This window comes from Bubalus kerabau, chromosome 2 (assembly GCF_029407905.1).
Source record: "Bubalus kerabau isolate K-KA32 ecotype Philippines breed swamp buffalo chromosome 2, PCC_UOA_SB_1v2, whole genome shotgun sequence".
In the NCBI taxonomy this organism is placed as follows: domain Eukaryota; kingdom Metazoa; phylum Chordata; class Mammalia; order Artiodactyla; family Bovidae; genus Bubalus; species Bubalus kerabau.
Genome location: NC_073625.1, coordinates 115305935 through 115331597, shown reverse-complemented (window position 1 = coordinate 115331597; position 25663 = coordinate 115305935). Strand labels below are relative to the sequence as shown.

The 25663-nt window shown below is 44.2% G+C and overlaps 1 protein-coding gene across 16 annotated transcripts in view; it reads right to left on the bottom strand.

The window, feature by feature from the left end:
- Positions 1-25663, bottom strand: part of KALRN (kalirin RhoGEF kinase) — a 705836-nt gene that overhangs the window by 206476 nt on the left and 473697 nt on the right. For all 16 annotated transcript variants that reach the window (XM_055568424.1, XM_055568425.1, XM_055568444.1 and 13 more), the window contains 8 exons: positions 24723-24792; positions 22038-22127; positions 17589-17681; positions 12302-12413; positions 10317-10507; positions 9786-9887; positions 8037-8179; positions 4964-5066 (listed from right to left, as the gene is read on the bottom strand). In XM_055568424.1, the coding sequence (XP_055424399.1) occupies positions 4964-5066; positions 8037-8179; positions 9786-9887; positions 10317-10507; positions 12302-12413; positions 17589-17681; positions 22038-22127; positions 24723-24792 (904 nt within the window). The remainder of the gene's footprint in view (positions 1-4963; positions 5067-8036; positions 8180-9785; positions 9888-10316; positions 10508-12301; positions 12414-17588; positions 17682-22037; positions 22128-24722; positions 24793-25663) is intronic.

The window sequence follows — 25663 nt, the reverse complement described above, 5'->3', positions numbered from 1 at the left end:
CCACCTTGTAACTTAGATCACATTTGCTTGTTTTTGAAATCCCTCATTCAAGTCACAGTCAGCACTGGGATGTTTCAGCAGTATTCTTCTGTTACAATTTTTGCAGAGAATAGCACTTGCAGCTCAATTTCCTGTCTCCAGCCAGCCTGAACATGTCTAGAAATTCATAGCGTATTTTGGATGGAGAGCACCCTTCCTAGGAGGGGTTTGTAATGTTCAATTCAATAAGCACTTACTGAGCACCTCTGGCATGCCTAGTCTAAACAACATATACATGCATAGAGACTGTCACTGCCTAGCTGGCTACTTCTGTACCATTAGTTGGTAATTATTTGGCAGATACCCATCTTGTTCAATGACAAGACACTTCTTCACTACTACCTTATTACTCAGCCTTGCTTGACTAGAATTCTATGATTCTGGATTTCTCTGAAATATGGTTGCAAACTTCCACCACCTAATACATGTATAAGCAAGAGGGTCTTATAGTCATGTCCAGAGTACCATGAGCATAATCTGGACAGAATAGGAAGGGGCTCAGATCCAGAGCTCTATGGACAAAGTAAGGACATCCATTTGCCTTCAGGGAAATGACACTTTTACACGGGACAAGGATAAAGTAGAACCTAATTATGCAGACCCATTTGAGAGCTGAACAAAAAAAACTTTGGGGAAAGCTATTCATATCATTTACTGAGGCACCCATGTTGGCTTTGTCAGAATTTAACGCAGAATTAAGAATACTAGACTGATTCCTCATTAAGGGAGGACATACCACAAGCAATTCCAGCTTCTCTGTTATAGAGGAAAATGGGGGCGTTCCCTTTCCTAAAAGGAAGAGTCAGACAAGGATAGACCCAAGTTTCAAAACCTGAGTGGGAAATGAGGAAGGGCCAGATGTTCGTCGTTTGTTGGTCTTCTGTTCTCAATCTTGTCTTCATAGTCAGAATTTGGATGAAGTCACAAAAAGTATGTTTAGCCAATAATGCAGGGGAATGCATCTGATACACTGGACAGAATAATTCTGTATTCAAAACATGCTGGAATATGGATGGAATTAAACAAGGGAACATCTAATAGATATTAAATAGTCCAACACTCAGGTTACTAAGTCACCTGCCCAACTAAGAGCGGGCCACAAAAACAGGCAAGGAGATTCCATAAGTCAGCATTGTACATCCTACTATACAGGGTAAAACATCTTAGGGAGGAGGGCAGGCATTGTCGCTCTAGAACAAGAAGCTGAATTTGCATTGGTTAGTTCACATCTAATGTACTATATGTCACTCTGCAAGCCCCATTTTATATAGATCATTATATACTAGAGTAAATCTGAGGAAAGCAACCAGGATATGGAAAGGTCTGAAAATATATTAATACAAAGAATAGCTGGAGAAACTGAGAACTTCTAAAAAAGAAGATTAAAAAATAGATAAGACAAGTCAACTGTCTTCAAATATCTAAAGCTTTAGGCGTTACCACTGGCCAAAGGTGATACAATTTGAGGATTAAAATGAAATACCTGAGAATAATGGATCATAACCCATTAGATAACAAAATAAACCAAGAGCCAATGCTAACAACAAATAGCTACATTTTAGATTCTAAGGCTTAGCAAATGGAAAGTGGAGTAAAGTTGTTCTATTTATAGACAAGCAAACTGAAGCTATGTCCCTTTAGGTCTAATATAGAAAAAACTTTTTGACATTTAATGAACCATGGACCTGGAGGGCAGAACTCTATTCAAGAACTTCCAAAGATCTTTAATCTGCTAAATAATCAAGTACTCTTATTCAGTCTCTAGATTTCTATTTCCTTTCTAATAAAGACAGAAAGTTAACCTTTACTGAGTGTCTAATAGGTAACAACTAAACATATTTTACTTAACCTTCCCAAAGACTCAGTGAGATGGGTATTATCTTTGTTTTATAGATTGGGAGATTAAGGTGCAATAACTCGTGCAACGTGACACAAAGGGCAAGTGCCAGAGCTGGAATTTGAACCCAGGTGTGTCCACACTCCTTCCACCCTACCCCACACACAGAGGACACATTAAGTGATTGCAGAGGTGTCTTAGGATCCCACAGGTCCCGAAGGCCATCCGTCCTGGCCCTTTGATGGTTATGTTCACCATCTATCCAGCCCACAGTTCTACTATTCTCATTCCTCTGGATTAGAAGAAAAAGACTGGGGCTTTTCTAGAAACTCACTGTTAAAATAACCCTGATTTCTGTGAGGTATCTCTGCCCCGTCCCTTCCCCACAGTCTCCCTGTCTGCCCTCCTGCTGAATATGACTCAGCCTACCCGAATTAACCCATTTTCTCTTTCTCTTCTTCAGAGTCTATTCAGCTGACTCCTTGGAAACCAGTGAAGACTAGTTTCCAGGTCTTGTGGTATAGTTAGGGGGAAATTTTTAACACTGTTGATAACATTTTTAAATTCAAAGATACCAATCAACAGTTTCTCTGATGAAGGGCAGTGCAGGTCAAGGGGACACATGGTTGTCCCATTCTCACTGCTTAGTGTTAGAAGAGTAAGAACATTCTAATCACAGTGCATGGTTGCAGACAGGCCCTCCCTTTATTTGACTGTTTCTAAGTGATTTTCCAGGTTTCCTGTCAGAACACAGAATCTCTCTTCATCTTCCAACCTACTGTTCATATTTCCCAAAGGCTGAGAAGGTAATTGGGAATTGACCAGTCCTCCAGCTGATCAAAGCTTTTTGCTTGAAGTAAGGAAACTTCCAGGTTTCTTTAGCATATTTATAAATACACTATTTGTATGTTTGGCTGCTTTCAGACCACCTGTTTTAGCTTCTTCTTCATTCTAGAGTTCCCTGCCTGCTCTGTTCATTCCCCAAGTACTTCCTGAGCATCCCTGTGTGCTATGTGCCGAGGGGACAGCCGTGAAACAGACAGACATAACCCCTGCCCTCATCAGGGCTTAAGAGCCTGGCTATAGAGACATACATGAAACGAAAATTACACAAATAAGAATTCACACTCAACAAAGAGTCCACATGTCTCTACAGTATCCAGCACAGAGCTTGGCACGTGGTGGGTGCTTTTTCACGAGTATGTGCCTGGAAGTTTTGTGGAATGTGAAGCAGGACCTACTAGCTGAGCTCATCTTAGCACTGGGAGCTCAAAGCTTTGACTTTTAGAGTGAGGAGAAAACATGACAGTGAATCAGGGAGACATGGGTTCTAGTTTCTGCTTTTCTACTCGCTGCTAGGGTTTTCTTAGGTGAGTCACTCAGACTTTCTGGCATCAGTTTCCTCACTTGTGAATAACGTGTAACTACCAGGGTTCCTCATTAATAAAGAAGTGGCTGCTGTCAGAAGTGATCTACTCTAACTGCAATCACCCTGCTAGAAGACAAGGAAAGGCTGGAGTGGAGGCTTCCTAAGACAACTCTTTGGCTGAGGTGTCTAACGGCCCTGGGGAAGACAAAGTAGCAGCCGGAAGGGAAGCATCCCCTGGACGACCACCATGCAACTAATAGGCTCCTAGGCTGAACATGGGAAGCATGATCACTTACCACCACTGACTGCTTAAAAAAAAACACTTTCATTCATAGGATACTCTAGGTTATATTTCTAAACAACCAACAGGAGGAGAAAGGAAGTACAGAAATAGTTTTGTTTGTATGTTTAACAAGTAGAAAAATCCAATTTTCCATCTACTCTGATAGTCAAAAATGAAAGCAGGATGTCAAATAGAATTGATTACCCTGCATGTCCTTGAACACTAGTCTAGAGAATGATTTTGCACCATGATCTTAGGAAGTTTCCAGTAAGAAAGAAAAAATTTGGAAAAATTCTAATAAATGCAGATTATCCTAAAAAGAGTGTCCCTAATTTAGAAAACTAAAATGAAGTCAGGACACAGCATGTTGCCTGAGGCTGGAGGACTAAGGCCAAAATACTCAGTCTAGAAACTAGGATCAATTAGCCTTTGAAAACCCCTACCTTTATTAATAAAATCCCTAGTATTCAGAAAAGGATCATCTCACACTCTTCTGACCTTCAGGTAAACAGATGAGAGGAGGGTCAGAGACAGAACCTTCCCCCGCTCCTGATGCACATTCAGACCGCTGAACTCCTCCCGTGGCTTGAGCAAACACTCCAAGTCTCTGCTACAGTCTCCTTTCTTTGGCTCCTCATCAGAGCTCCTCTTACTCACTTGCTCCAAAATGTAAGAGAGCAAGTGACCAGGTTTTCTCCTGAGACAACTACATCCCTCCACATTTTTTCAAACATCACTTCCTGGTCCTCTGTCCCTCAGGAACTGGGCCCCAGTACTCTGGCCAGAGAAAGGCATCATTTTCACCAGAGTGCCTTCGGACAGGAGGCCCCTTCCAACTGGCATCTCTGTGGCCATTTCCAAAGTCACTGGTCTTGGTCTAACTTCGGGATGAGCCAGTCACAGCCACTAAGGTCTCTGGAAACTATCCCAGTCTCAGCTTCCTGAGTTCCAGTCTCCCAGAAAGCACAGCCTAATAAGTGCCCCTGGGGCATCTCAGGAGAGGAAACCCAGACTCACTCTTCACTCTCCCCAGTACTGCTAAGCTTTGATGGCATGAGAGGGCTGGCTGGCCCCTCAATCTTCTGTCCCCTCAGACAAAATCTCCACGCTGTAGCATATCTGCTCCAGCCCTCCAGCTCTTTCCCCTCTGGCCGCCACAAAGGCCACTGGCTACTGAGGTCAGGCTCCACCATGGGAGACATTCCCCCATGGGTGGCCCTCTAGGAGTGGTTAAGCCAGTAGGAAGTCTTGGGGAGGAAGGTTGGCTATAGCATATCTCCTCCAGCCCTCCAGCTCTTTCTCCTCTGGCCGCCACAAAGACCACTGGCTACTGAGGTCAGGCTCCACCATGGGAGACATTCCTCCATGGGTGGCCTTCCAGGAGTGGTTCAGCCAGTAGGAAGTCTTGGGGAGGAAGGTTGGGGCACTGGCCTACCTTGTCACTGTCCGCTGTGTTCTGGGAGGTCCTAGAGGCAATGGAGATGGTGTCTGGCTGGCTGCTCCCATCCCCCTGGCTGTCAACATCCTCCACTCCATCCCTGCAGGAAGAAGAGAAAAACAGCAGGGGTGGGGGTGGGGGGAACAACTGTGGGTTTAGAGCACACAAGGATTTCCAGCTGGTCTGGCAGAGCAGAGCCTTAGCACTTTTTAGCAGGGATTTGTCTAAAATTATCCCACTAAAGGAAGCAGTCCCATGTGATTTTCAATGATGTCACTTCTTGCGCTTAGCAAATACATAATCACTATGTTGATAACTGAATACAAAATGACTCTCTATAACTCTTCTGGCCCATGGTACAGAGGGGGCAGCTATTTATTTTCACTAGGAATGGGTCTATAATAGCCAGTAGGGAGAAGCACCTGCTTCTTAGCACCTGCTTAGAACCTAGGCTTCTCTCCAACTGTCTGGGTCATCTGCAACAATCCCAGAGCTCAGGGCATTCAAACAGATTTTGTGCGTGCTGTAACAGGATGGGGGTGGTTTATAGCTGGCTTATAAAGAGAACAGAGCTGAGAAGAATTTTTTTTGACCTGTGATTCTCTTGCTTAAGAAAATTGGGTGGGATATTTTCTCCAGGGGAGATGATCCTTGGGAGGGTCCTTATGTTGGACCCTCAACTCCTGCGTCTGGAGGAAGAGTTTATTGCCTTCATTTTGGTGGGTCTTACTGATCGCATGCTTATTTATGATGACTTCTTATTAACATAGAAAGCCAAGGCATCTTCTCAAAGATAAGAGGACAGTCACAGATTCCACAGCAGCTCTGGAGCCAGCTGTGCTCCTGAGGGTCTGACAGGACAGTCTCCCAAGTGTACTCCTGGCCTTTGGACCGTTCCTAGGCCCCTGGACCATTTCATTCACATGCTCCCTCAACTCTGCTGCTTTACAACTGGGTCCCAATCCCATACTGAACACAAAGGCTGGGCCAAGGGGCATTAGCGGTCTGGCAACTGGTGAAAGCCAAAGGGTCCGTGTCAGGAAAAACTGGAGGTGTGGGCCAGGGGTTGGATAAATCAGCACAGGAAATGACAGCACTTCCTATGGGGGGTCTGTGTGAAAGTCATACCCCTGCTGCTACTTTAGAAAAATATGGCCTTAGGGGAAATGGGAACTCACTGCCCGAGAGTGTTACTCCATGGGCAACATTTATTGAAGCTGTCTCATCAAAGTCTACACCATTACAATCTACAGTGTGGGAGAACATGGACATGTGTGTGCATGTGTGCATACATGTGATGCATATGTACATACACAGAGAGTGCTAATCATAAGAAGTTTCTCCCACTCAGAATAATTCTAAGTCGACTGTTTTCTCAACACCACTTGTGGGCTTGGGAAATGCCAACTTATTTTAATAATATAAGCCACATGTTCGTAGGAAGGAAAATCTGCTGTAAAAAAAAATTATGTGATGCATTTCAAAACCAAAAATAAAGGACATTTAGATCATCTGTTATTTTAGATATCTGGAACACTGCTCCCCACCATTTGTAGATAGTTCCAAGCTGGCTGTACTTCCTGCTTCCTACTATTCTGGCCCATTGCAGGACCTTCTGGTCCACTCCAGATGAAGCTAGTTCTGGGGAAGGTGAGGAGCCTAGCCAGGAGGGTAGGAAGTATTCCCCAAGCCAACCACTTCCTCTGTAAACTCTGTCCCCATATATAGGGAGCCAAGCTAATGAAATAACACAATGCCTGGCTGTTCTCTGCAGAGTCCACCAAGGTTTCTCACTCTCTCATCACCTGACAACGACCAAGGCAAGGCATGAGGCATTTCCAAGGTATGTCCATCCCATGTTCTAGAAATGCTCAAATTCTACTAGAGGAGAAAGGGGCTCTTTCCCTGGACAGCCTCGCCTGAATATCCTTTCTCATCAAGGTTCTGGACCTTGAGTTCCTTATAACTGTTTTTCATTCTCTCTTTTATTGAAGTAAAGACTCGCTACAGAAGGATCCATCTCTAGCACTAAACTAATTGTGCCCCTTACCCTGACACAGGTAACTGAAAATAACCCCTCCCCAGCACAGTCATAACTGTTCTTTCAGCACCTAGCAGGGGCCTTATCCTGGCCATGCATGTCCTGGGGCTCCTGCCCCTGGGGGAATCTCTCTCTACCTTAGCCACACCCTTCTTTTGACTACCACCTCTCCTGGTGGCTCCCTGGCTTGTGTATGCTGGCTGGTACCAAAGGGTCAACTAAATCTTCTGAATTTATTCCATTCATGAATAGGAGAGAAGACAGCCTGTTATCACCAACATCCATAACCTCCAAAACTCTGTTTTTACTTTTTTTTTTTTTCGAGTTTTCCAAAATTGACATGAAGTTTTTCTATTCTTTCTTTTAAAGTGCCCTCCAAAGAGTCATTGAAGGTGACTGTCACAAGGAGACTTGAGAAAGAAATACTTAAGCAGTCACCCACTGGTATAGGGAAAACTGGGATTCAGAAGGACCCAGAGAGATGAAGATATTTTAAGAAAAGTCATCTTCTGCCCAATCACAAGGCTTGCCTCAAATGAAAGAAGATGAGGGCTTGGCAGGGGTGGGGGTGTAGAGTAAGAGCCGCAGTGACGCCATACCCCTGCCCGTCACAGCCCTTCGCTGTCAAGCCGGTCCAGAGAGCCCTCCCCTCAGCCACCTCCCTCCCAAAGCCTTCCCCATACACTTCACTCTAGTGCCCATCACAAGTCCTCTCTCCGTGATGCCTACAGCATTTCCCGTCCCTACCGGTGGCCCTAGCTCTTCTTGTTTAATTATCCCACGTGTGAGACATGCCTGTCAGATGATTCTTGAGCGAATGGACTCCCTTTTATATTCCTGGGGTACCCAACACACTCAGGTGCTCACTGAAGCTCTGCTGAGTATAACTGACAGTGATGGGTGAGGTGCTTAAGAGGAGGTGACTCCTCTTAGGTAGAATTCAGTGGGGTGCCACAGAGAGGGGTGCACCACCCCCACAGAAGCAAAGGTTTACCCCACCCCTGTGCTAGGGGCAGAGACCCTGGTTACCTCTTACTATTGTTCCTCTGTTTGGCTGGTGTTTTGGGGAGCTGAATTGGCTCCTTCAAAGCTCCTTTCAGGTGAATGATCCTTTCTTGAATCACCTCTCGAATGTTCTTGATCCACTCCTGCTTGGTTTCTATGTTGGAGGCCTGCAGTGCCACAGGGAGAGACAGTAAGAACCTCATTTCCCTTCAATCCACCGCAACAGTTCTCAACCCTTCTCTTGCAGGCTTAATCCATCATTGGTCAAGGATACCAAATGTTGGAGGGGTTTATTTCTCTGGGTTTTTTTTTTTTTTAATTTTTTTATTATTGTTATTATTATTTTTTTTACTTTACAATAATGTATTGGTTTTGCCATACATCAACATGCATCCGCCACGGGTGTACATGTGTTCCCCATCCTGAACCCCCCTCCCACCTCCCTCCCCATACCATCCCTCTGGGTCATCCCAGTGCACCAGCCCCAAGCTTCCTGTATCCTGCATCGAACCTGGACTGGCAATTCGTTTCTTATATGATATTATACATGTTTTAGTGCCATTCTCCCAAATCATCTCCCCACCCTCCCTCCCGGTTTTATACTTGTGACTTCAATCCCACGGACATGCTTTTCCAACTCCTTGAACAGGGCTCTGACCTCAAGACTCAATGAAAACTTCAACAGGGTCATTTTCAAAGTTTTAATAACTTTGGAGGCACTGACCAACAATGAAATCTGCCCCTGCTGGACCAAGGATTAACACTTCAGTTACTGGATTCTGGGGAGGTCTGGAGAATACAGGAGGGGCAACAAGGGGGTGTTTGGAGGCAGCAGCCACTTACCAAATGGATATATAGACCTGGATATACTGGTCTAACTCGGATATACTTATATCGAACCTGGATGTAAGTCCAACGCCCATATGACTACATAGGCTTGTACTGACTGAGTCGGTCCCAGGTTTTTAGCCTAGTAAACCTGTTAATTGAAGGCACTGCTATCACTCCATGAATACCCTATTTGTCTTCATGGAAGTCTGTTCAGGTACTTCTTCCTCATGCCGGGCAGCAGCCATGCTGACAACACAGAGTGAACAAGTGTGAAGCTTGCTTAGGGCTGGCCCATTTCTTCCTTGGTGATGAGCACTTCCCTGAGAAGCACACAGCTGACGGGTGCGCCACATGCAGGATCTGTCCTCGGTTTCACTAGCGTGACCACAAGTGCTCACTCAGCTCCCCGGTGACGTGTACTCTGGGGAGCTGAGGGGACTCCTTAGGGACCCTTCTCAACACTCCTCTCAATCGGCCTAGTTCCCATGCTCGCTCGTATGATTCACTCAAGTTTCTAGAATGTAAGGGTCTATATCTCACACACAGCCTCCACTGAGCAGAATACCTTATATGCGGAAGGTGTTCAGGAAAGAAATGTAGAATGAATGTAGAGCAAAATAAGGTGACTTTTGCCAAAGGTCAGTTGTCATCCTTGACACTTGAAGTGGCCACATGGGCAGAACATATTTAAGTGGGCCCCACTAAGGCCATTCCCTGCCTTCTTCCTTCCACACGCCAACAAGTACCTGGACTTAGAGACCAGTAGTCTGAGATTTCAGGCTACTTTCATGATAGAATTTGTGTCTGAACACCCATGTGGGGCTGCCCTCCTGAGGGAAGCCCAGAGGCCCCAGCTTTCAGGCATATCCTGCCCACATCCCTCTAAGCCCCCTTTGGTTACACCCAACCCTGGTCTTGTGCCCAGAAGAGAGCAATACTTACTTTCAGCACTGTTTTATTGTCTGAGGATGGGGTGCGCCCAGACCACAAGGCGAATTTGCAGGGATCGCCCTCTACGTGTTCGGTCACACCCAGCTCTGAGGTCTGTAGACAGGAAATGCCTGTGAGAGGCGGGGAAGGGGAGGGCGGTGGGGAGACTTAGGGCTGGGGTGGGAAGGGAAAGGCAACAGAGAGGAGAGGACCGAGGGAGGGGCTCTGTCAATCAAACTTAAACAGACCAGATGTTCTGTTCTTCTACCCAGGATGAAAGGACCTACAGGCACGTGCCTGATGAGCAGGTAGCAGGGAGGGAGGGTGAAGAGGGAGGCGCCCACGCCAACAGGAAGAAGAAAGGTGAGCTCTAAGATGCGGAAGTGGGCTGAGGGGGCACTTTCCAACTAGGATGCCTTTCACTTGTCCAGGATGGTGTTGGTGTGGCACCAGGGGAGAGACGAGCAGAGTGTACAAGATCCCTTCCTGCCCAAGGGAGCTAGCAAATGGGGAGACTCGTCTGATCCCACCTGCCCCACCTACCAGTAGCTTGTTCTTGTAAACATATTTCGTGTGTCCTGAAGAGTCTTTGATCTCCTTGCTGAAAACCAAGGAGATCTCAAAGAGGAATAGGTGTCGCTCCCGCCCTTTCCGGATCAGCGATTTGGGGTCCCACACTTGAAAGGCATCTTGTAAAATCAGCTCCCCCTGCACGTCCAGGTTCTCGTCGAACCCTGAAAAAAACCCGTTTCCAGTCTGTGTGATTTCTCCACCACATGTGGGCCCCTTGCTCCAGTCCCCTCTTGGAGGCAGGCTTCCTGACAGGGACCCCTCAGCTCCCACACTTTTCTCTCAGGCTGATTCCTGTGGCTTCTGCACACCTCAGAGGACAGCTCTATGGCATTGGGATCAGACCCCCTTTCTGCCTCAGGTCTCCTCTACGGAACCAATATCAGGGGAATCTCATGCAGAGTTCCAGAGCAGTCTCCCCCAGCCCTCTGCCAGCCGGGGAGCGCCGGCAAGGGCAAACGCCATCTCTCCTTCTCCCTCCACAGCTCCCGCTGTAGCTGACCTGGAGCCCAGAATGGGGCTGACGACACACACTGCCTGCCTGAGTGCCTCCGACTCCACTCCATTTGTTGTCACTTCATTTCCTCATTTCTAATGCTCCATTCCTAGGACTTCCCTTTGATAGCTCCTGTACTATGCGGTGCACAAGCCTTCAGCAATTTATATTCGTATCATTTTAACGGAGGTTCTGAAACTTTATTGTGTATAAGAATCACCTAAATTGATTATGAAAACACATAATCAATTCTTCAATCCCTAAAAGGCTGGGATTCAGTAGGAGTGGGGTGGAGCCCATGAATTTGCACTTTTAAACAAGTTCTCAGGTGCTGCTGCTGTTGGTCCATAGAGCATACCTGAAGTACCTGGATCCAGAATACAGGTCAGGGACAGGCTGGAGGAGAAGGTGCTCAGAGAGGCAGACATGGGGGAGGGGGTGGGGAGCAGGTGTGAACAGAAGAGTAGGAGGTGGAGAAGGTGAGATACTAGGAATAGATTCAGATAGTCAGTGCTCAGTCTGGAGAAGGTAATCATGGCTCCTCTGCATGAAGAAGTGGGCTTCTTGTGTTAAGGGTGGCCAGGATATACTGAAACCAGACTAAGTCTTTGGCAGTGTTGGGGTAAGGGGCAGGGAAGGAAAAGTGGTCTCGAAGAGAGGAATACCCCACAGGGTTACTATGTACAACAAAGAAGACTTGCCTCCCTTATCTCACCTGTTTGCCAGCCCAGGTTGGGATATGGAATATTAACTCATCTAACAGTTTTGACCATGGCTGCTCTGCCCTCATCTGCTGGGTTTTGTGGTGTTGGGAGTGCTTTACTGTCTCACTCTGCCAGGTTTCTGGGTCCCTAGAACATGGTTCCAGTGGACTGAAGGAGCTTTGACAGAGTCCCTTCAGTTTTATCTCGCTGGACTTGACTCACGTGCTGCGAATGGGTGAGGGTAGCTGCACACTGACGTGAATGTACTTGATGCCACTGGACTGTACATTTAAAAATGGTTCGGATGGTAACCTTTATGTTATATGGATTTTAAAAGAATAAACAAGAGAGAAGGACAAGGCTAAATACAGCGTGTGTGTGTATGTGCCGGATTTCTGCTTATTATGATGACAAGTGCGATGCAGATGCTATGCAGATGAACAGGATGGCTATGGGTCAGGGTTTTCACACCTTTCCAGTAAGGATGGTGATGGCTTGTCCTACTCTGGCTCTCAGGCAGCAGGTTGTCCACATATCTGATGCGACACAGGCCTGGGGCTACCTGGAGGCAGGTGATAGCTGAGCTGGCCCCTGTGGATCTCCTCTCACACTTCCCCAGGACCTATGGAACAACTTGCCATTTCTCCTGTCTTCCAGCCTGGCACTCTGCATGACTTCACACCACTTCCCCCCCATGACGCCAGTTCCACAGCTTTAGGAAAGGAGGAGGCTCCCCGGGAGGCTGAGCGCACAGCTACCTTCCAGCATGCTGACGTGCATGGCGTCGTTGGCTCTCTTTGGAACACTAAGCATCACCTCCAGGCCTTCCTTGAGCTCCCCTTTTCCTTCTTCACAGCAAGTTAAAAGTTCCTGTGAAAAGATCCAGACACAGTTAGAACAGTTTCCCCCAGCTTCCCCAGCCTCCCACTACCTAACCCCTCAAGGCAATTATATACCAGTTCCTCAAGGAATTATGTGCTGTGTGCTTAGTCACTCAGTTCTGTCCATCTCCTTGCAACCCCATGGACTGTAGCCCACCAGGCTCCTCTGTCCATGGGGATTCTCTGGGCAAGAATGCTGGAGTGGGTTGTCACGCCCTCCTCCAGGGGATCTTCCCAACCCAGGGATTGAACACAGGTCTCCCACAATGCATGTGGATTCTTTACTGTCTGAGCCACCAGGGAAGCTAGCTTCATTGTCTGTAATGGTCCCCTCTGGGAACCCCTCTGGGGTGGAGAGGTTATCACCAAAGAATTCAACCACCATGCTTTTCCCAGACTGAGTTTCCTCAGCTCAATCTAATCCAACTAACTCAACCCAACTCCCAAGTGGCTGGCACTAGAAGTGAGCAACTAGGGTATTCTCTGTCACTCAACTAACCTGGAGGTCAGGGAATACCCCTGGCAAAACATACAAACAGAGGTGCAGTACTATGCGATCATAAAGAGGACACATCACTGCACGCCAACCTCCAGCACCACTTTTATTGACACACCTCTACCGCCTGAATGACTTCTTCCACACTGGGAACAACTAGGGATTATGGAAAGTATAGGTTTATAGCTTTTCAGAGTCCTAAAAGATTTTTAGATTATATGTATTAGATGTCGGCCCAGGGCTAACAGATAGGATCATGGACTAGTCCCTGGATTGTCAAATGAGGACACTGTGCTCAAGAGGGACATGGGTTTTGCCCAGGTTATAGAACTCATTGGAGGCCATGTAGAGGCTTGAATCCAGGTCTCTTGAATCCAAATCCAGTACTCCATCCACCAGGCCAACCTGCCTTCCCCCTGTCCTCCTGGACCATGCTCTCTCTTTAACGTCTCCATTGGAGACTAGGTTTTTACCCTTTCCATAAAAGATATATAATATCTGGTTATGGAGAAAAGATAATTTCCAACTATGTTAGTAACCATAAAGACCATTCAAAATGATTTCACTCAAACCAGAGGAATGCTGGGTTTCGCTTTTCCTATCAGGGTTATCGTATCTTGCTCACTTTGACACTGGAAAGGAAGAAGTTAAGCAACAGATCTACAAACCATACTTCCCCCTTCTGGGGAGGGGGAAGGGAGGAAATGGGTGGATGGGTGGGGATGCACTTCCAGGAAAGAAAGAAAGTTGACAAGACCAAACCTTATAAACACATCAATGACAGACCTCCTGACAAACTAATGGTACCTGCCAGCAGGAGACTCTTTATTTATGGTGCGTTTTAGTAGGATCTGTCTGGCCTGTCTATGACTTCTTATGGTAGACAAACCTACAATCAATGGCTCCCTGGAAAGTATCAAATAAGTTACATAACTAAGTAAAAAGTGATTACATTTCATGATGAAATGGCTCTCTTCAGGGTAAGTGATAGGATGCAACATGCATTATTTAGAAACTTTGCATGCCAATCAAGATCTCAGCATATCCTGATGTTGTAAGAAAGATCGTGGAGCTTTTGGTGGTCCTGGACTTCTGTGTTTTATCTCTGTCTTGGATTATCTGTATCTTTGAAATTATTAGTAAAGTAAAATATCTGATTAGTGATCATCTGATATGAAAATCCAGGCCTTTGTGTTATCTTCCCACATGAAGAAGGGAGCTCTGAGTGTCCAAAGAAGAGATACACCACCTAGAGCAGACGCTTGGGAGGTAGACAAGATCATTTCTCAGCTCTGTCTTTGGTTCCAGTCAGTGTAACAGCATCATTGTTCAGAAAGCTGCATTTACTTCTGCCAACCTTAAGTTCTCTTCCCTTACCTAATTTTAACCCTTCCAACCTGTTCTCATATATCATCAAAGGAATTTCTAGGCAGAAACATAAGAGGGAAATAAGAAATAGGCTACAGTTTGTAACAGAAAACACCAATTACTTTAACCTCCCAAAGCAATTTGGCATGTCCACCAACCAACCAGCAAAACCAATGAGTTCTCCTCAGATCTCTGCTATAGTTTATGAAACGGAGAAAGCTCCACATTTAATTTAGACTGAAAAGGACAGCTGTAGCAGATTTACACAGAGAATATTGAACACTCTGACTTTCACTTTTATGCAACACCTAAAGGGAGGAACTCAGAGGATACTGATAATTAAATATCAATTTACTTGGAATAAAGCTGACTTTAATGAGAAAATAAATCCCATATTATTTATTTATAGTAAAAGCTCAGCAAACTATTTTTCTTTTACTCAGCAAGCACTCGGCTACAAGCACATTTGAAAGAGGTCAAAATTATCTTACTAAGTCTTTTCTCCCCCAAAAAACTTTAAAACATTTCTACAGCAAATTCCCCCTACTTTACTGTCTTCTCTCTCAGTTACCTGCATAGTCTTCTCTTTCTAAAACAGCTAATCACAGAGTTAAAGCCCAGAGCCCACCCTTCCATCTGCTTAAAGCAAAGCACAGGGCAGCCTATCCATTGTCCACATCTCTCCCTTGCCCAAGGCACAAAATTCATCCTAGGAACTTCAGCCTTAGGTATTAACAAGGAGGGGTGAAACCTATATTTCTCTTAGAACTGAGGCCTAATTGACTGGAGACCCTGGCAGTGTGGATGGGTGAGTCAGTTTTATTTTATTTTTAAAAAATTCACAACCCTACCAATTCCTGAAAGAGCTTTGGAAATACTTAAGTTTGAAAACCACACCCACAAAAATCTTCTTGTATAATAATAATCATTTAGAAGGGTCATACATCATGTGGTCTAGGGAAGGAGAGGATAATTATATACAGTTATTATTGTTGCTATTTAGTTGCTAAGTCGTGTCTGACTCTTTTGTGACCCCACGGACTGTAGCCCACCAGGTTCCTCTGTCCATGGGATTTCCCAGGCAAGAATAATGGAGTGGGTTGTCATTTCTTCCTCCAGGGGATCTTCTCGACCTAGGGATCAAACCTGGGTCTCCTACATTGACAGGCGGATTCTTTACCACGGAGCCACCAGGGAAGCCCAACAGTACAATACTTTTCATTTAAATCTATAACCCTGCTCCATCCAACTGCCCATTCATTATGCTTACTCAAATGTTTTGTCAGAATCCAGGATAGAAGATTGTTCCCCACCTCTGGGGTAAGGAGAAACTCCTGTAAGTAACCATAAAACTAGACACTATCTGACAGTCAAAGGCAAAGAAGGACCTCAAGTTCTTGTGATTTAAGAGCAGAGACATTACTTTGCCAAACAAGGTCCGTCTAGTCAAAGCTATGGTTTTTCCAGTAGTCATGTATGGATGTGTGAGTTGGCCTATAAAGAAAGCTGAGCACCAAAGAATTGATGTTTTTGAACTTTGGTGTTGGAGAAGACTCTTGAGAGTCCCTTGGACAGCAAGGAGATCCAATCAGTCCATCCTAAAGGAGATCAGTCCTGGGTGTTCATTGGAAGGACTGATGCTGAAGCTCCAATACTTTGGCCACATGATGCAAAGAACTGACTCATTGGAAAAGACTCTGATGCTGGGAAAGACTGAAGGCACGAGGAGAAGGGGACAACTGAGGATGAGATAGTTAGATGGCATCACCAACTCATGGACATGAGTTTGAGTAAACTCCAGGGGTTGGTGACGGACAGGGAAGCCTGGCGTGATGCAGTCCATGGGGTCACAAAGAGTCGGACACGATGGAGCGACTGAACTGACTGACTGTCTGGCACACCAATTTTTCAGGAAAGAATACCCATGCCCTATGCTGAGATCTTAGGAGAATTTTTGTGAGTCTTTATATAAGAAACTTCAAAAACAGAATGGCATCTTCAAAGTTCTACCCGAACAGCTGTGATGGTCTGCACATAGTTATTTCTGACACTAGTCCTCAATAAAGGCCAAAGGCATGGATGCCCTGTGGTGATTCTCTAAGTCATTTTCTGCAGGGTTGGAAGACTGGAGTGCCTGGAAGTGAAGTCCTGAAGTTGAGGAAGGTGAAGGTTTGAAGGACGGGGCTGAAAAATAAGGATGAGGTAAGACCCGCTCCTAACCCAGAAGAGAGAAGAGAGGTTGGGGCGTAGCTCACTGCTGCCCCCACTCTTCTCATCTTGGAACTACAAGTGCTAAGTCAGTAGGACCCCACAAACAGGAAAGGCGGGCGCACTTCAACATGACTAGAATCTAGATTTGAAACAAGACTGATTTTCAGGTTTACTGAAGCAGCTAGGAAATGTGAGGTTCAGCAAGCATCTCATAGACCTGAATTTCATCAGAGTTTCTCTAGAACTATACTACTTACGACATGCTTCTCACAATCCTTTTTTTGCATTTGAGAAGTGACCAGAAATATAGTCAAACTTAGGGAAAACTCCACCCTTACACATTAAGAGTTAATGTAGATACAGTTATATAACTGCCTAAGATATAGACTTCCCAGGCTTTCTTTGAGAAGTATCACATTTTCAGACTGTTAGTGTATTCTTCTTTGAGAAGAATCAGCCCAAATCACATCGTATTTTATATAATTTGATGATTTGACTCTTAAAGAAAAGGGTTGGGAGAAAAAACATATCTCCTGGTTGGCTCTAGAAGAACCCGTAACACGTAGGAGCCTACAGATACAGAGTTGTCACTGTGTCTTTGTATGTACTTTCAAACTATTTCCTCTTTAAAATCTACTAGTCTAGACAAACAGAGATTAAGGCAATGATAGGTGCTGCCCTGGGCCTCCACTGCCCATGCTGGCACTGACCCTAAGACCTTGATCCTGGATCCTACCAAGCAAGGGCCACCAGGAGGAATCTGCCCAGAAGGGAAGGACGGGAGAGTCTCTGTGTACCCACCACTGTCTGGGGTGGCAGTCACTAGGATCTGTGCAGTGGTGGATATGAAAACAATCACAATCCATCCCTGCTTCCATTTCTCCTCTTTCCCCCAAAATAAGCATGGGAGATTTCACAGGATAGAACATGCAGTCTGGAGCCAGCAATGGCAGCGTGGGCTCATTGCTGAAGTTCTGCTCTAGGCAGATGAAAGGTCTTCAGGTAGAAGCTTTCCCATGCCTGGGCAAAGCTAGGATTCCTTGGACCTGGTTGGCAGTGTGGTCAGGGTGACATAGAGGGGGGAGGTACCTTCAGGAGCAGCTGGTACTTGGTAATCCTCTGGACAGGCTTAATTAGGTAGGAAGAAATGGAGTTGGCCAGACCATGCCGCTGCTGTATCTCCTACAGGGATGAAAATGGACACTGTTAGACACGGTGGGACATGTGCACGTATGTGTTCTGGGAGGAGGTGGGCAGGGTTAAGGAGAGAGGAGAAAAGAAAAAGGTACAAAATGAATAGAAACTATTCTTGGAAGGGGAAAAAAGGGAAAATGTATAAACCAAAACACATAGGAAATCATCACTGTGTCTTTAGAGGATAATGAGTGCCTGAGCAGTAGAGAGGCTCACACCTAGATTCTGGAACAAGTGAAAATACAGTTAGATAAGCGAGACGTACATGGGTCATTGATGGCGTAGAGCTAAAAGGATGAATTAGGGTATGATGGTGAGTTTTTCAAGGGTCAAGTTTCGCAGATCTTATATAGAAGAAAAACATGGTGAAAACAATGTTTCAGAAAGACTCATATAAGCCTAATAGCAACACAGAGAGTAGAGATTGGGAAATAGACAGAGAGACCAGTCCAGAGATTATTGCAGAAGTCTAAGTGTGTAAAAATTGAATTACCATCAATCCAACAATTCCATTCCTGGGTACATACCCAAGGGAAATCAAAACATATGCCCACAAAAAACTGCTGCAAAATATTCATAGTAGTATTATTTTATTAAAAGTAGTGAAAAGGTGGGCATAACCCAAATGTCCATCAACTGATGAGTGAAAAAACAAAATGTATTATAGTCATACAACAGAGTATTTTTTTGGCTATAAAACAGAATGAAATACTGAGACATGCTACAACATAGATGAACCTTGAAAGCCTTATGCTAAGTGAAAGAAGTCAGTCACAAAAGAACACCTATCATTCCATTTTTAAAAGAAATGTCCAGAAGAGGAAATCTATGGAGATGGAAAATAGATTGTCAGTTGCTCAGAGCTGGGGGTATAGGGAGGATAAGGTGGACTGTGTGGGGTTGCCTTATGAGGTGATGAACATGCTCTAAAATTGACTGTGAGGATGGCTGCACGTGTCTGCGAAGGTACTAAAACAAACTGTACCCTCTACATACGTCTATATCTGCAGGTGTGTAATGTGGGGGCTTGCCATAAATGAAGGTTAGTGAGCACAAAGCATCAGGAGAATTACAAGAAACATTTTAAACCTAGATAAAGTAGGACTTGTTACGGGCCATGAAGGAAGGTGAAGCAAAGGGAATAATAATAATAATAAATCATTCCATTTTCCTCCAGCTATCCCAGAAGGTGGCAATTTTCTCACTCATTTGCCTCTTCCCTAAAGTTGTGTGTTTATATCAGGACTTGTTCAAGGAAAATGGGCAAAACAGCTGGCAGCCTGACCCTATTTGGGCAAATTAACATTTTGAGCTTATCTGGGGCTTTGGCAGGAGAGCTCAGGCAATAAGGCACTTTGACTGGCTTCCCTCTCTGACAAGATGCCGAGTTCTGGGAAGGCTTCATGTGGAAAGTAAGGAAGGGGTGGTGTCCAGTGGCTGGGTCAGCCAACCAAGCTTAGTAATCAACAGGGTACCAGTCATCACCGCCTCACAGCTCCTACGTCTGATGTAGAAAATGCTGGATCATGTCAATGTGTGGGCCTTTCTGGTGCTTGAATTTTCTGTGCTCTCTTTACAGTAATGGATAACAGGGCTGTCTTTATTGGGGGTTTAATCTCTGATAGAAAGAGGGCCTAAAGTAGATGGTCTCTAAGTATAGCATTTAGGGAAACTCTTCTGATGGGAGTGAAAAAGCTACAAAGATGATGCTTTCTAGAACGTTTAGGGAACCATCAGGAGAGTTTGCTGTCCTCCCTCCCCACCTCTAGGCCAAGCTCCAGGAACTCCTACTGGACTGGTTTTCTGTCTTGCATTGGCCTCCCCAACTAATGTACAGGCTCATTAGGCATGATATTAGAAACGGGGGGTAGGGTGTAAAATTTGGGGTATGTCCAACTTATAAATCAAAGCCTAGAAATTGGCTAGAAACAGGAATATGAGGAATGTAGGATGAGAGGAAAATGCAGATTAGCACCAGACACTGTAACATGTAAAAAATGAACCAGGCAAACCATGAGTCAACCTTCTGAGGAGCTCACAAAAGGCATAGTATGGCATTTGTAACCTTCAAAAGGCAGATGGTTACAAATGCCATAAAGAGACAAAGTATACTGCACATAAAGAGAAAGGCAAGGATTCACATAGGAAGCAACACATGACTGACCGTTTAAGGACAGGAAGACTTCTAAGGGTGTCTATGTGTGCCTGTGTGCAGTGTGTGCAAAGGGCTCACGGTCTATCTTAGGCAGTGAGAATAGTGTGTGCAAAGATAAGGAGGCAGATGAGTCTGCAGCCTACTCAGAGCACAGGATATATATGTGAAGTGGAAGACAGGACACAGTGCATATAAAACTTCAAAAAGACTCTTCTAGATACTATTGATAAAAACCCAGAAATATATTAAGAGAAATACATTATTAAGGAGAGAGAATAGGAGTAAAGGGCATCTAAAATGATACCCAGTAACTTCTGATACCAAGTCAGAGAAGTACTTTTCTTGAGTTTTCAGTTTAAACAAAACCTCACAAATTTCACTTTGGGACCATTTCCATAGTAATACTCCAACTTTAAAAATCATGTCTGTTTTTTCTTGTCTGGTTTTCACCCATTCAAGTATCATTCCTTCACTGAGCAACAAGACACTTGTAGAATCATTTCTGTTACAGCAGGTCAGGCTAGAAAGATGCTCAGAGAAGGATTATTTTGTAAACTTGAGTTTGGGAACCATGTTTGAATGTCTGAGACCCCATGGGACCTGGCACATTATCTTACTTACAGTAGACATTCAAATATTTAGAGAAGGAATGAGTAGGCAGAAAGTTAGACTTACAGACATTTAAAGTTTTCTGAATTTCAAGTGTTTGTCACTTCTGCTCTGACTGTCAGAATGGCCATCACTGCTATCACCTCTCATCGAACGCCACTTTTTTATTCTCATTTCTTTCTTCCCCCTTGTTCTTTCCATGCATCCTACAGTGATCCATTTGATTCTGTTCATGTTATAGCCAATAAGTCACTCTCTGGGGACCAGTATCATATACACATCATTTGCCAACAGGACTGTGTGCTCACCCAAAACCAGAGGCCCTGACAAGGCACATCAGCTCTGAATCTCCTCTTGGCTTCCACTACAGAACAAGTGCTCGACCCTGGCTGCACGTTACTCTCACCTGGAAATGTTTAAAAATCTCAATGCCCAGGCCAAATCCAGGCTGATCATAACACAATCAGGGCTGGGACTGGAACCAGTATTTTTTATAGCTCTAAGGTGATTCCAAGGTGCAGTCAAGGTTGAAACAATTGTATTAGAGTAGTTAGTGATTCTCAAACCTGAGTGGGCATCAGAGTCACCTGAAGGGCTCCTTAAAACTCAAGATTGTTTCATTCCAGCCCTGGGGATTCTGATTCAATAGATCTGGAGCAGTGTCCAAAAATAGGCATTTCTAATAAGTTCTCAGGTGGTAACAATGTAGCTGAGCTGAGACCACACTTTGAGAAGTCCTGCATTTGAGGAGCTATAGAGGTGGTTCAGATGGTAAAGAATCTGCCTGCAATGCGGGAGACCTGGGTTCGATCCCCAGGAGGGGAAGATCCCCTGGAGGAGGGCACAGCAACCCACTCCAGTATTCTTGTCTGGAGAATCCCATGGAGAGAAACAGGAGGGCTACTGTCCATGGGGTCACAAAGAGTTGGACATGACTGAGCGACTAAGCACGCGCGCACACACGCACACACACACACACACACACGCTGTAGAAGTGGAACATCTTAACTGGCACCTGCATCCCAGTACACCTCTTCTACACATGAGATTTATGGCTAGCTAGATTTGGTGTTGTGTGCTTAGCTGCTCACTTATGTCCGACTCTTTGCAACTCCATGATGTTGAGATATGCAGGCAAATGTGCCTTATCAGAAACCACAGCACTTGAGATAGGATGAAATAAAACACAACATTGTTGTTTTGTTATTTATAAGTCGTGTCCAACTCTTTTGCAACCCCATGAACTGTAGCCCGCCAGGTTCCTCTGTCCATGGGATTTCCCAGGCAAGAATACTAGAGTGAGTTACCATTTTCTTCTCTAGGGGATCTTCCTGACTCAGGGATCAAACCTGTGTCTTCTGCTTGGCACATGGGTTCTTTACCATTGAGCCACCAGGGAAACCCAAAACAAAAGATAAACAGTGGTTTTGTTTTTTTCCATGTTTTATCCACAAGAGAGAGGATTGGGGGGACAATAAAGAAAAATGAGGAACAAAGGATAGTTAGAAACCCATAACCTCAAAGTAGAGAAGCATTCCATCTGCTTATCAGTGGCTCAAGAATGGAAATTCACAGCTTACATCAAAGAAGGTGCCTGCATGCTCCAGGATCAGCTGGTTGGAATCAGGCTTGTTTTTACAGTAGGTGACGTACATCTGAAATTTGTCTGCCTAAAAAAACAAAGATAATAATAGATCAGCATCCATTAGTTGCTCCCTTCTGTTGACTGTGCCATCAAGTGCTGTGCAGTTAAGCACTTAGATATTGCCTGGCACAGACAATCCTGTGGCAAATGCCCTGGGCTCATTAGGCCTGTGCTACCCTAATAAACTTGGGGATACTTTTTTCTTATCAGCAGGGGAAGAGAGCTCACTGAAAGAGAGTTCATTTAAAAACTAGTGTGTACTAGATAGAATTAGAGAAATCAATTTACAAATCATAATATGTTCTGAAGCTGGACAGAATTTATTGAGAGAGTATCCCCCATTTAGCGTTACCTATAATTTGCTTCCCATCTTGAAAAATGATAGCATTTGCTTTAAAAACGAAAAGTCAAAGAATGAAAATGAAGTGTAATCTCAGCGGGAGATCTGCGTGCACTCTAAATGTCCCCATGGGGGCAGTTTCTAGGGCATGTCAAGCAACTATGCCACCATCCCACACGTGCCAGAAGCAATGATGGGGGAAAACGAAAGCAGGGTGACCCTTAGGGGGTCCTAAGTGAATCCTAAACAGTGAATCCCAAACAGATTGCTACTTCAAGTCAAGAATCCTATGGCTTGGTAAAAATTCATTTCTTATGTCTTTGACATCTCCTGGGTTAGTGCTTCACAGCCTTTCCACTGGGAAAGTCACGTGTACTTTGCCCACCAAGCACTTTTCCCAAATGTGAAGTACTCCCCATCCCAATGCCTGCATAACATTGGGGGTGTCCTCTTCTAAAAAAGAAGCCTAAGTGCTAATTATAGCAGGTTTCACTTATGCCAGCACTTCCTTTCCCAAGTACTCTATACATATTAACTCATTTGATCCTTATGAGAACCCTATGTGATGAGTTCTTTTATTATCAACCCACTTAACAGGTATGAAAATAGTGGCATGAGGTTGGTTGCTGTTGTTTAGTCGCTAAGTCATGTTTGACTTTTGTGACCCCATGGACTCTAGCCTGCCAGGCTCCTCTATCCATGGGATTTTCCAGGCAAGAATATTGAAGTGGGTTGCCATTTCTTTTTCTCCAGGGCATCTTCCTGACCCAGGGACCGAACCTGTGTCTCCTGCATTGGCAGGCAGATTCTTTACCATTGAGCCACATGAGAAGTCCACAATGTAGGTTAGGTCACTTTAAATTCAGAAAGCAGTGGAGCCCAGGCAAGTTGACTTGAGGCTTCTTGGTCATAACTCTTGCCGTTCAATACGTGGCAACTCTTTCTACCCTTCACTCCTGCATTATAGTCATACATTAAGGTGATAAGACTTAAGAAATCACTTTGAGATAATTCTTGGCAAAATGAGCATATTGCATACTAAAGGTTTTCTGAAACCGATTTTATGTACTATTTAGGAGGCATTCATCATCCCTAAGAGATGCTAATAAATCATACTTATGGTTGATTGAAAGGCAAATCCACAAAATGTATGAAACAAGATACCAAAAAAAAAAATCCTTTCACTTAATGGTCAGTTTCATTTTTCCTCTACATTGGCTGTGCAAGGGATCATACACTATTATTAGCAATAATGTGAACTGTGCATGGGCTCATGTATTTAGAGGTGGAAAATGTATTAGCACAAAATAAAATGGCAGTCTGAGATTTCCTTAAGAGAGCAGGCCAGGAAGTAAATGTTACAGTTTCAGAAAAAGGAGGCAACTCAGGTCTAGAGTTGCAGGATAAACTGTGGTATTAATTATAGGTCAATGGACTATTCAACATCCCAGGTCCTCTGAGATCTTTCCATCTATAAAATATAAAACATAACCACAGCCCTGCCTATTCCATAGGGCTGTTAAGAGCGCAAACTCTCTGAATTGTGAAGACACTGGAAAAGTAATTAGCCTGTTTTGAGTAGTAGTTCTAATTAGTTAATTGTTGAATATTTAGAACTCCTGGCCCTGGGGAAAGATTTCTGTGTTTAGTTGCACTTATTGTACTAGGTGGGCTTCCCTGGAGGTGTTGGTACACATATCATGAGCCTGAACTCAGGATAATGGGGCGTGGAGATACTAACAGAGACTAGTGTTTCCATTTATATAATTAAAATCTGGTACATTCAGCCCATTTACTTGGCCCATGACAACAGCTCCAAGAAAGAGAATGACTACGTATACATCCTGTAGGTCAGAATTGGGATGGATAACCAAGGAGTCTGTTCTCTTACTAAGGAAGAAAATGTGAACAATGGCTTGGTGGATTTCTAAAGTTCTAATTCCCTCATCCTGTTAAAAATAACTCGTGGATGGAGCTGGAACAGTTCTTCTACCAGGGGTGGTGGTCTTATTTCAATCTCCTGACATTTCAGTTTTTGAAAGTTTTTTAAGGTAGATATCAGACACAACATCTAAGGACCTTTCCCAAGGAGGGCTCTGGTGCTCAGTGATAGACTGCTTTCTTTCAGATCTACTCATGGATCTTCTCTACAGCCCCTGGTCCTGTGTTAGAATGTCAGTGACACCAATCATCAGTCAGGCACTGAACAGTGATGCCATCTGGTATCACCTGTACCCCTGAAAAACATGGGATTGTAGGAGGAGAAGTTCAGTAGGTTACCCAAGTAACAAAGCAGTGTCCCACATCCTCAGGCAGCTGCTCATACTTCTCCAGTTCTTTGAGGAAGATGCTGCAAGGAGGGAGAAAGGCTGAAATCAGACATTTCTGTACTGTTGGACCCCTCCCCACCAGAGGCTCATGCTGAGGCCAACCCAATCTAATCAACTCCACTTTCTAAGTGCATTCTCCACTTTCTAAGTGATATGCGGTAAGGAGCAATTTAAAATATGTTGGAACTAATTTCATTACATTTTTAATTAATTGATTAATTAGTGCTACTTAATTGTTTCCCTTAAAGGTTTACACTTCTCAGGCTGAAAATAATGGAATATGATACTTGTGTTGGGCATTTCAATGGTAACTATGACTCTATTTTTTAATACAAGTAGTCTGAGCATGTTGCAACACTTGAAAATATATAGATATAGGTATCAAAAGACCAAAATAATACTATCTACGATCCCAGAGGTAAGGTGGAAAAATTCTGAATCCTATACTGACTTCTTTCCAATTTTTCACTTTCTTCCATCAGTACCCAGTTTGTGCTAAAAACTGAGTTAATGCTTCCTATTGCTGACACTGTTAGGGAAGAAAATTTAATGGGGAAAATGTCATAATACATTTCAAAGCTGAATTGAATTACTACCGAATTTTCTGCCATTGTGAATATCTACGGTATGGCTCCTTTTTATGTTAATAAATAATAAAGAGCTGACCACACCAACTTCAAATTCATACATTAAACAGTTGGTTTGAGCTCAGAGAATACAAGCTCAAATAAGCCAGAATCATTGGAATGGCATTTTCTTTTTAAAAACCAGACAAAGTGTTACAAATAATTATGAGGTTGTAGGGAAACATTCTGCCAATGATGGAAGATGGTATAATCTTTACAGGTCAATTCGACAATACCTATCAAAGTAAAAAAGTACCTCTCTTTG